Consider the following 11,997-nt stretch of genomic DNA (forward strand, 5'->3'; position numbering starts at 1 on the left):
CTTTTATGAAATTAACTTTTTGTCATATTTTTTTGAAACTTTCACTATATCCTGACAGTAGTACCGGGCATGAATAACCAATCAGAGCCCAGAACTTGATTGTTAGGTCTCATTCCTAGGTCGTCAAATATCGATGCTGGGAATGAAACACAGCAATCAACTATCTTTGAGCTACGAACCTAAAGTTTCTTTTTATCTTCCTGAGCTCTGATTGGTTGTTTTCCTTCAGGCCCGATGGATTCTTACAAATGCCATTAGAAGCACTAGGAGGAGCCAGAGGAACCTGATTGTTCTGTCTAATGTTCTACTGTTAGGATATAGTGGAAGTTTCAGCAATATGACAAAAAGTTGTTTTTATAAAAATAACCTACTGTAGCTTTAAATAGATACGAACATATCTGTGATAATATCAGCCAATATCAGCCAGGTCAGTGAGTGTAGTGATTTCATTTGCTTATCTCCTTTTTATCTTTACAGAACAGTAAACCAGATTCCCTGCTGAAAATGGAGGAAGAGTGCAAATTTGACAGAACACTGCTGTCAGGCAATAAAGACAAATTCAGCTTTACTATGTCTCACAAGAAGATGCTTGGGTACGTATGGAATGGCCGTGATTGCCGTATAAACGTTTCATGAAAACTCTTTGGAGAGGAGAGCATGTTAACCTTCTCATGTGGTGTATTACGATGATTGTAGAGCTATGTGGCTATCAGCACCATATCCATTAGAGCTAATTCAAGGACTTCTCACTGCGAGTGCCTGACTGAGCCTCACATCACCCCCTTATTGTCCTGTGGTTTCCTTTTTCAGCTCCAAGACGCTGAAACCTCAGACCAACTCAAGTGTTTTTGGATCATTACAAAACCTAAAAGAGGACAAAACCAAGCCAGTGAGAGACGAGTATGAGTACGTCTCAGATGAGGGCGAGCTGAAGATTGACGAATTCCCCATCAGGCGGAAAAAGAACACCGTCAAGAGAGATCAGTCCTGTGAGTGGTTGGGACTTATTTTGTGTAGTGTTTCCGTTTATTTAAACTATCAACTAGGGCTGGGTATCAAACCTCAACATTTATTGAGTGTCAACTTAAATGTGTCCTTAGCATTAAGTATCGGAAAGTGTTGAAAATTGCCGTTAAATGCTTGGTCTGATTATTATTATTCGCTAAATCAGGGACCTTATTTAACTTTAATGTGTATTTTATTTAGGTAAGCTTATTTTATTTAGTACTGATGCATGAGGAATATTTGGGTACATAAAAAAGGGTTAAAAGTAGACTTGTTTTAGACCCATGAATCCTCACATCCCCCATTTGTTCAGTGATTTAAAGGACCCGTGTATTAGCATAGAAAACTATTTCCCTTTCGATGCCACGGTAAAAAGTAAACAAAGTCACAGTTGATTTTCTTCCCCATTTTGTCATCTGTGCAACCTTGGGTTGAAATTCTGATTGTAGCTCTGTTTTTTTTCTTTCATCTTTTCTACTTCTGTACCTTTGATACTATTCATAATATCATATAAAACCCATCAAATTGAAAAAGTATCACAGTATTGATACTTTTGGCAACCTTAGGAGAACCTACAGTGATCATGAAACAAACAAACCCTAACGCCCTATCTACAGTCAGGGTTTGGTTTGTCTGTTCTGGGCTACTGTAGAATCATGGCGGTTCAACATAGCAGCCTCCCGCTCTCTCTGTAGATAAAAACAGCTCATTCTAAGATAACAAAAACGATTCTTATTTTCAGCTGATTATACATTAATGAAAACATACCTATGAATATTATATTCCATTTCTGACAACAGATGGGTCTGCTGTTGTGCTCATTGACGATCAATGTCCCTGGTTGGAAAAACAATTGACCAATTGAAGCTTTGTTGGCAGGATAAGAAATGCAATGTCCTCTTCCCACATTGCTAGCTACAACCAAGGAAAATAGGAATATGCCCACAAAATGGCAACAAGCATGGATAAGATTGATGCAGCCATGCAGATTGTTGGCTTACAGAAATAACAACCCTACCCCTAACCCAACATAATTCATTGATCATGATGAAAAATTGCTCCCAGCATTAGCTACCTCAGCCAGAAGACAATGGTTGGTTTAGCACAAATCAAAGTAAAGTAAACCCATCAGAGAATAGAATGAAATGGCACTTCAGTCTAATTACCAGGCTAGGTTAGAATGTGTTTAAATTCACCATATTGTTTGTTTTGTTATGACTAGCCTACCGAAGACCAGGTGTTGTGTTAGCACTGATAACACATATGGACACTCAGCCCTACTAGTTACTATTCTATGAAAAATGATTTTGAACAACTTGTGTTTTAACTCAATGATGAGATGAATTAATTCATATGTTCCAGTTTTGTCAGATATCAGAGAACCCATTCAGCCAGCCAAGAAACCAAAGTTCCAACCCTTGGTGACCAAGGTACGTATCAAATGACGTCGCCTTTGACTTACCTTCACGATAATCAAATGTTGTAATGCTAAGTTGCCAATATTGGAGCAACTGTAATCTGATTATACTTCTGGTACTATATTACTTTATGTGCATGAAGAGACTGTTCAGTGACTGGTGGTTGCCAGCTATATTCCCCCACAAGCTCTAATCCTTTTAGATTATTTTCATCTGAAATGATTTAAAGACCAATTATGTTCTGAGGGATTTTATGCACAAGAACATGCTGCACTTCTCCTTTAAAGCTAAAAATGCTAAAAAAAATAAATAAAAAAAAAAAAACAACTCAGCGTTCTGGGTAAGTCAGAAGAAGAAGCTCCCTAAGCTGTAGACCACCACATGCTGATGAAGGAAATAGCTGTGGCATTGGTGGAGGAAGAGGAATAAACTGACTTCTAGCAGAAGCTATTGTGTTTACTGATGAGAGGTCAATGGGAACCATATCATAGTCTTATAGTCAGATCCAAGGCCGGATCACTTAATGGGTAAAGTGGGGAACTGCCCTTCCGGGGTTCCGGATCCTCTGGGGTTGCAGAAGCCCCAGATTTGTGTGTCTCATGTTTGCGGTCATTTTATTAAATGCAAAATAGTTTGGGAATATCAAATGAAACAACCAAGGCCCTGCGGAGGGTCTCTGTTACTACTTGTTTTGTCTGCATGTGTCAAAATGTACATGGTGCATATATCTAAATAAATTAGTGTTATACTAAATATAACCACAAAGAGGGGTCTGTAGGGGTCCACAGCTCATTTTTCCTCAAGGCCCCCTAGTGGCTTTATTAGGGATCACACTGCTTGAGATTCAAGCACTAGGACTGGCCAGGTGCCCATGAGAGGGAGACGTTTTCTGCCAGAAAGCCTTTCTAACTTACAGTGTTAATGAAAGTGTGTATTTTAACCTATATCATATTTAAGTGTTTTTTTGCCTAAACTTTGCCAAGTTTTTTGTGTGACTAAAAAAAAGAAAATAATTTAAAAAGAAACAACAATCATAAGTCAACTAAGAGAAAATTGTCTCACAGGGGAGTTGAACCCTGGCCTCCCGGGTGCTGGTCCTGCACTTAATTCTTCTTTCTTTCTAAACTTGGACTTTAGCGTTACTTATGCTTTTTCTACAATTTCCATATGTCACCTGACAAGCATGGGTGCCTGGCAAATGAATGCTACGCAGGGTGTGAAAGCAGTGGGATTTCTAATTATATATTATATAATTATATATATAATAATATACATACACATGAACAAGAAAATCAACAGCAAATGTCTCAATTTTGGAGCAACACTATGTCCTTCTGTCGCTACGTCTCATCTCTTTTCCCTTCTCTTCACTTTCTCCTCGATCAGAATGTCGACTCCTCAGACGAAGAGACTCTACACATAGACACAGAGGCCAAGCCTGAGGTCAAAAGTCGCAACTCTAAGGTCAAGAAGAAGGGCGGCAGCGCTGCAGGGATTCTTGACTTGCTGCAGGCGAGCAAGCAAGTGGGTGGGATTGACTACAGCACCAACAGGTAGTCTGCTTCCCCCCGACGTCATTACTTTCTGCTTCTTCACTCCATTTCCTTCAGCGCCAATGGAACTTTTACATCTAAACACACTTTGGTTACAGTACGTGGCTCCCACTGGACCTTTTTTCCCCCTTTCAGTAAATGAATTTTAGGACTTACGCTCCTTAATGGGGCAACCCACTGACAAACAAATGGCCTGCGCGACGATGATATAATTGGATGAAAAAGCTGAATTTTATAACTTTGCTTTGAGCTGAAAAATCAACTAGCGACTGGAGCAACAATTTACGCAGACTCTGTCAGCAGTTTGTGTTAAGCCAATGTTTGTTTCATTCCGCCTTAATCTATCAAACACTGCGTGGCTCCAGGCTCTTCCCTTTGCCTGTTGCCGTTTGCTGTTTTGTTCAGCTCTTGATGGTCTATTTCCACCACATTGAAAGCTACAAATGAGCACTGAAAGAAAGGAAGAAAGAATGAAAACATGGGCTGAAATATGTTAATTTCTCAAATTGTTTTGGTGCTTTGAAGAGGGGAGTCTGTGAGCGTGGGGAATGAAGTGGCCGCGGTTCATTATGGCAGTGTTTGATAGTCACTTTGCTCGTTGTTGCAGCTAATAGTTTAATAGGTGCTTCTTTGAGTAATCACAAGTTTGTGGAGAGTATTTCAATTGGACAGTTTTGCTTTCCTCCTCCAGATCCGGTACATTTTTAAATATTTTACGGGTGTCAAATGGTAATGATGCTTAATAGCACAACTGCTGACGTCAACGTCGACTTCAAAGCCTTTTTCAATTTCTATTTCTCTCAGTCACTCTTCACCTCTGCCAGCGTGTGTAATGGCTGTGTTGTTGTGTATTTTTTATTGACGTACTTACAGTCAGCCACCTGCATCTCCCAGCACACAGGAGGCCATTCAGGGCATGCTGTCCATGGCCAACCTGTCGTCTTCAGACAGCTTGCAGCAGCCGTGGAGCAACAGCCAGTCCAAAAACAATAGCCAGTCGAAGAGCAACTCGCACGGCGCGCAGGGCGGCAAGAAGGGCAGCGGTGGAGGCGGCAACAACAGCAAGCGGCCCACCAAACGGCTCCCGAAGAAACCCAGGAAAAGCAGCAGTATTGAGAGCCTGGACTACGATGACGACCAGGATCACATGGACGCATGTTTCAAGGACTCGGACTACGGTGAGCGCCAAAAAGCAGACTCATTCCTGTTTTGTTTGAATTTTTAAAACCAGATGACTGACTCGCTGAGGTCAGGCCAGTGTTACGGGGTTATTTTTTGAGCAAACGAATGGGAAAATAATTATCCGCCATGCCTGATTCTCACTGCTGCTAACAGGTGCTGTTAAAACCATACTGAGCCCTCATGGATCAACATATGGGTCCTTATTTCTAAATCTGGCCTGGAACTTTTCATTAGGAGTAGATGATAGGGTTTATGTTTATTTTTCATGCGTCCTTTCCAAATGCGCTCTTTCGTGTTGCTCCAATTTGTGAGTTTTTCCTCCGAAACGTTTTCTTTGTGAACCCCGTCCAAACACAGCTGTTTGGCCCCTCCCAGCTTGTTAATAAGCCATTAACACAAGTTCCGAATTGTTATTTTACATGCTTTTTGAACTTCTAATTAGTGTCTAATTAGTTGTTCGTAGCACGAACATTCTGAAATCTTCAGGCCCGCATGAGGCTTTTCTCACACGCTGGCACTCTTTTGCTCTTTTGTAAACAGGCCATTCTTTATCTTGATCATCCAATTATCAGATATTAAAGGTCTAGATTGGAATGGCTGTGCTGTGAGCAGGCGGCGAGAAGGGGCAGTCAACAGCTGTCTCACAGCTGTCCTGCATGCTGTCACTGGAAACTTCCACCATTTTAGATGCACGGAAAGTGGAAATAAGTGAAGTCACATTCTGTGCTTTACATATGTGACAGTAATTGGCTGGTGAAGTTTCACTGAGAACCTCACATGCATGACATGTTCGTAATCTGTTAGGTCTTTTGATTTCAGTGTACCCCTCGCTGGAGTCCGAAGAGGATAATCCTGTTTTCAAATCCAGATCGAAAAAACGGAAAAGCAGTGATGACACTCCATACAGCCCGACAGGTAAATAGTTACACTACTAATGAAAGTTATGCACTTTGCAGTTTTATGAAGTGTTCTAAACCCTTATACCGATGTGATCACAGCTCGCGTAGGACCCTCAGTTCCTCGACAGGAGCGGCCGGCGAGAGATGGAGCCCGGGTGGCCTCCATAGAAACGGGACTGGCCGCCGCTGCAGCAAAGCTTTCTCATCAGGTATGTCCCAACAAGGTTTCTATATTATAATAGTAACTATTCCTGCAGGTATCGCTTAACAGATAAATCTGTATCAACAGGAGGAGCAGCAGAAAACCAAGAAGAAGAAAAAGAGCACCAAAAAGAAGGCAATAGTAATTGAGGAGCCCCCGAAAATCTCTCAGGACAGTAGCTCGCCAGAGCACAATCTGGACTCGCAAGACGGCAGCCTGACAGACCACGAGTTCAACACTGGGACAGTGAAGTCTCCGGGAGGTCCACAGCCCATGGCGCCAGGGGTTTTCCTCAGCCAGAGGCGACCGTCCATGTCCTCTCCCAACAACAGCACCAACTCCACTAGCACCAACAGCAGCAGCATGGCAAAGGGGGACCGCGTGGGGTCAGCAGACGCCAAAGGTGAGTTGTGCCAAAGACTTCTTTATTGGTCCTCTGATAAGGACTTTGAACCTGAAGTGTGGAAATGTGTCTGTCAGGGTCTAAACATGGACATCCAACTTATTTTGAATGAATTCATGCATTTTCATACATACATGATATGTGATAATTCCTTTTTATTTTTGTGAAAATTACAGACCTCTACTGGCAACAGAGAGGAATTACACCAAAAATAACGAACTAAAATAACTAATCACATTATAGCTTAAAGACTGCGTGAAGTTATTGAACACTAGTGGCGCTATGGAACAATGTCTTTATAAGTGGGTCATACAATGTCAGTGGCAGGGATGCCATGTTTCTGTAGGCCACTCGGGATTCAGCATCGCCCTGGTTCCTACGTCAAAAAGTCAATGGGATTTTTCTATTTTGAATTGTTGCAGAAAATAAGCTCTGCAATAACAGAGGTTCATGATACAGCAAGATCTTTGTTACATATGAACACTGCTCCAGCATGAAGCCAGGGAAGAAGAAGACTCCTAGCTAGCAAGGCAGGCAGGTTTTAGTATATCTGGCTTAATGTGGGAGTAAAGATTATTAGATCTGTTCTACTATCAGATTAGATCATTAGTTTTCACTGCAGCAGGAGCACTGACACTCTAACTCTCTGACCTGTCTCACCTCCTGTCTTTTCTTGTTCTTTTCACAGCTAAGCGGCTAAAGAAAGGCATGGCAACAGCCAAACAGAGACTTGGAAAGATTTTAAAGATCCATCGAAATGGAAAGCTCCTCCTGTAGCATGCAGCAGACTGCTGTCGGACTGGGAATTCATGAGCTGGGTTCCATCCCAACCTCACCCCCTGTTCACTGATTAAAGCCAACAATGGGAAAAAAAGAAGATCATGCATTTTTCAATTTCTAAGAAGAACATCACTCAAATAGGTTTTTGCCTCTACTTATACTTTATAACTTTCAGATATTAAAGTGTACAGAACCTACTATAAATATTTTTTAAGAGAACATGTCTCATTTTACTACAGCTGTCAGTTTATCAGGGGTTGCTAAGACATGAAGTAGAAGTACATTGCAGTCATTCCAAGATTTTTGAAAGTATCCCTTGCATGTATTCAGTTGCATGTGCGCTTGGGTCAGGGTTTGGGGATTTTACACGTTAATTCCTACTATATGGATGCAGCTTATCATTGCCACTGATGATCGACGGGCAGAAATGGAAAAAGAAAAAAAATCACCTCCTTTCTTCCTCCCTGGCCGGGATTCTCCGCGTTATGGAGAAGCTCACGGTTTCGATTAAAGTCAACTCGAGCATTTATCTCTTGATGTTAACACTTAACGTTTGCAGAGCACTATCAGCAGTGGTATTTATTTATTCGTGTCGAGTCGTAGATAGGAAGTGGGACTTCGTGGAACAACCGTAAAGCACAAAGTGTATCGAACAGCAGCAGTGTAAGGATGTTTCAGTTAAAACGCAGGCCATCATAGGACTAAATGGGAACGGAGGCCTGCTGAACAGGATTTGGTGTGTTTGGACATAGGATTTCTGACACTACGTTGGACCTAATGATAAGCCTCATCCATGTCAGGTCTGCAGTTACATGGGGATACTTTCTCTCTTCTTTTGCTTTCTCAGGCAGCACCGACAACCTAGACTCATCTCTGCATTTTTACGGCTTCACACAGTATATAGAATGTAGCTTGTACATAGCCTTTTAAATTACTACTTTTTGTATCCTTTCCCCTTAAGGCTTAATTCTACATTTTTACCGGTTTTGCTAATTATGAATAAAGGAATAAAAATATATATATGGGATATACAGTATAGTCCTAATTTTTGAACTTTTGTTGTTTTGGTTTTTTTTAACAGCAGAGATTCATTTTTAACTTTTTTTTGTGTTAGATTCAAAGGTGTTGCCTGGAAAACAACTGAAGAAATAATACATTTTATTGTCATATGGCCTTACATACACAAAGCTAATTGTATTGTGATTCTGTTTGAACAAGAGACGAAGCTTTGAGGAAAAATTATATAAAAGGTAAAAAAAAAAAAAAACACTTAAAGTTTCTATGACCAGCCTCTTGTTCGAGTTCTAGTATCCTGAAGGGTTTCGGAATTATTTTACTAGCACCTTGTGAAGTGTTTATGTGTCAGTGATGTAATTTATTAATGTTTGTAGCTTTTTTATACTTGTACAATTCTTAAGAGTTTTTTGTTTTGTTTTTGAATATCTCATCAACTTGTGAAATTACCCTTAGCAGACAATTTTTATTTTTCTTTTTTTTTTTTTCAGATGTGTGTGTGTGTGCGCGTGCGTGTGTGTGTGTGTGTTTGGGGGGCATCACGGACATTTTACACACTAGAATCTACGTTAGCAAACTTTTGTTTAATCTCCATCCTGTCCTCACTCAGTGTCGACATTATCATGATATCAACATTTCCAATGTGACATTATTATTATTGTTAATATTAAAATTATAAGCAACTGCGTCCACGCCTCCATCACACCGTTTTATTTTGGTCCGGACATTTTGAACACGGTTTAATGTGCTGTACTCTATAGCAGCAGTGTTTTAGTCACAGATGTAAACCACACATCCACTTCTCAGATACAGTACGCCATGCGCTCCGATCAAACTCTGTCAGTGGGACATATTTTCAGGTTTTTATTTGTACAATATGTGTGTTGCTTTGTTGTGGTTTATTTTTGTATGTCCGACCTATTAAATGCATCCACTGTGCCAGGACAGTGAATGATACCTGTTGTAGCTGTCTTCCCTTACTGTTATTTACAGTACTAGTAAGTATTTACAATCCTTTTTGACCTGAATCTATATTTTTCTGTATTTAGACGATTCTGTTTGAGGTCATGGCTCACTTTTTTAAGACATGGAGAAATGGCAAATTCCCGAGGAGAACAAGCATATTGTTGTTGAATGATATGATTGTCAGCCTTGTTTACTTTTGCAATACAGTTACTGTGGAAAACCTACTTTGTAATGTGTTCCTCTCCCACTTGCAATGTGACGGCTTCTTGTGGTGACGACTAAACATGTTTTTTCCTGCTTCCACATTGTCATGCTTTGTAGTTGCATCAAATGCAGCATCACACTGATCACAAACAAATCCGGCTCTTTTTTATTTTATTTTTTTTTTTTTTTTACAGAAAATCAGCCCGAGCTTTCAGCTTCCTGGACTCAGTTTAGGATGTAGCCTCCCGGAGCTTTAGCAGCTGCTTTAGCCAAGTCATTAATTAAAACCAAGCCAAAGTCAACACCATTAAAAATGTATTAACGTAAAAGTGCTCTCAAGTAGTCGGGACTCTTTTTGCTTGAGGAGGTCCTAGGCCGTCCTCAGCAGGTGTTGCGGTGTCCTAATGTAACGTACCCAGAAATCCATGCAGGATCTGCTCCTTCAGGAATCAAATACTTCCTCCTGTTTACTCTTACTGCCTCACAAGGTGTGATTGTGTTCTTAAATCTGTGCTCAGGCAGCCAGTGTAAGGGTCACATTCTTAAGCAACAGCAAATCTACACCACTAGATGGAGTCAAGAAATATATGAATGCAAGAACTGATGCGTGTCTTTAAATCAGCTTAATGCAGTAATGTTCAAGCAGACCACAAATGCAGGTTTCAGACATTGTGCAACAGTTTAGTTTGATATTTAGACTGTTTTCCTCAAATGTTTGACCATTCAGTGAGCTTTAATACACATTTTGATTTTGTCCAGAGTTGGTTTTTTTAACATTCCAATTACATCCAGATTTTATCAGCACAATTACAAAAAAGAAAGGGAAAGTAGTTTCGAAGAAGGGATGTGAACATCAATGAGGAGATTATAAGAAAATTAGTTACAGCACATTTAAAATTGCAAAAATAAGTCAATTAACTCTTACTTTGTGTAATTAAAGAATGATTACATAAAGAGGGAAGTTATGTGAGGCCTTCATACATTATGGTTGTTTTAATCCCGGCCTAATAACACATCTGGACACAATTGATTTCTCAAAAATAAAACGCATGCATGATCTTCATGGGAATCTGCATTTCCCCACGCTGATGTTTTATTTCATTTCTCAATCAGATGTGTTGTGTGTGTGTGTGAATGAGATCTGGAGGGAGCGCAGCGAAGCCGCGCGGCTGTTAAAGGTTGTGACCCCGTTTCCACCCTGGTTAGCATCAAAGTGAGTTGTTATTGTTGGCTAATTGTTAACACAAGAGCGTGAAGTGCTCCGACATCAGCAAATGAAACAATCACATAATTTGTCCTCTCAGGATCATTTTCACACACCAACATGAAAGCAGACTCACACTGGGATGAAAGTGGGGCAAAACCAGTGCAGACTGAGTTACATGGATTTATTACACAATTTAAAAACTAATCTAATTTAATCTCATTTATTGATTTAGACGAACCTTTTAAATTGCAAACAGTATTCTGATGAGTTGTGTAAATAATGTGGAAAAACTAGTTTATTTTATGAGTAGCCTAAACAATTTAAAAACGTGTTTATGCTACCAAATATTAAGGAATTAAAAATACCTCTGATTGTTGAGGAAAAGCTAGTTCCCCTAACTCAGTGTAGTACATAGTCACTTCATTAGAAGTTGTCATAACTCAAAAAGATGGATTGCATTAGTTTTTTCAGTGGAATTAACAGCGGAAATCCTAAAGTGGCATAAGAGGGTCAAATATAACTTTATAAAATAAAATAACTTTATTAGCAGTTTTCATGCATGATATAGATTGTGACCGAAACTAGTTTGACATTTCAAATTGTGTTTTTCCAAGATAACCTCCAATAATGCGAGTGTAATCCACTTTGTTTTTCAAAACAAATGAACAAAATGGCCAGGATAAATATTTCAATATCTTATCAATTAATTTTTCCATAGAATTCTCTACAAATTAGGCTGCACTAAAAAAACTGAAAACTTATATGGATTATTAGAAACCACCTGAAATAAGATGATTGGAATTGTATTCCATCAGAAACAACTCAAATACTCTTGCAGGTTTTTCACTTGTGTGAAAGAAAAAAAGATTTTATGAAGATATTTTTCTGCAGTGTAGTTGCCTTAAAATAAAGAAAACATATCACAAAAATGATGTACATAACTTCTTTACATCTCAAAGTTTTGTTTCCTGAACAACTTTCTCTCCTTCCTGGTTTCTTTGTCAGCTCCACCGGTGCAGTTGGTCCCCGGGAAAGGGCAAGTGGGATCACAATTTAAATGTCAGTGTATTAAAAACAATGCCTGCAGAGTGTTACAGTCTAACTGCATTCATGGCCATGCTGCACTCACTTAGTGATCACAGATGTGAATGGGCTGCCCTCGGT

The 11,997-nt window shown here is 39.8% G+C and overlaps 1 protein-coding gene across 3 annotated transcripts in view; it reads left to right on the forward strand.

The window, feature by feature from the left end:
* The window catches only part of phf2 (PHD finger protein 2), a 35,783-nt gene extending 26,003 nt beyond the window's left edge, over positions 1-9,780 (forward strand). For 2 of the 3 annotated variants that reach the window (XM_051414973.1, XM_051414970.1), the window contains 9 exons: positions 478-593; positions 811-989; positions 2,368-2,435; positions 3,810-3,976; positions 4,850-5,154; positions 5,978-6,073; positions 6,157-6,266; positions 6,347-6,662; positions 7,351-9,780. In XM_051414973.1, coding sequence (XP_051270933.1) covers positions 478-593; positions 811-989; positions 2,368-2,435; positions 3,810-3,976; positions 4,850-5,154; positions 5,978-6,073; positions 6,157-6,266; positions 6,347-6,662; positions 7,351-7,439 — 1,446 coding nt within the window. In that variant the 3' untranslated portion in view covers positions 7,440-9,780. The remainder of the gene's footprint in view (positions 1-477; positions 594-810; positions 990-2,367; positions 2,436-3,809; positions 3,977-4,849; positions 5,155-5,977; positions 6,074-6,156; positions 6,267-6,346; positions 6,663-7,350) is intronic. The other variant, XM_051414972.1, reaches the window with a different exon arrangement.
* The last annotated feature ends 2,217 nt before the right edge of the window (positions 9,781-11,997 follow it).

This window comes from Dicentrarchus labrax, unplaced genomic scaffold, assembly GCF_905237075.1.
Source record: "Dicentrarchus labrax unplaced genomic scaffold, dlabrax2021, whole genome shotgun sequence".
In the NCBI taxonomy this organism is placed as follows: domain Eukaryota; kingdom Metazoa; phylum Chordata; class Actinopteri; family Moronidae; genus Dicentrarchus; species Dicentrarchus labrax.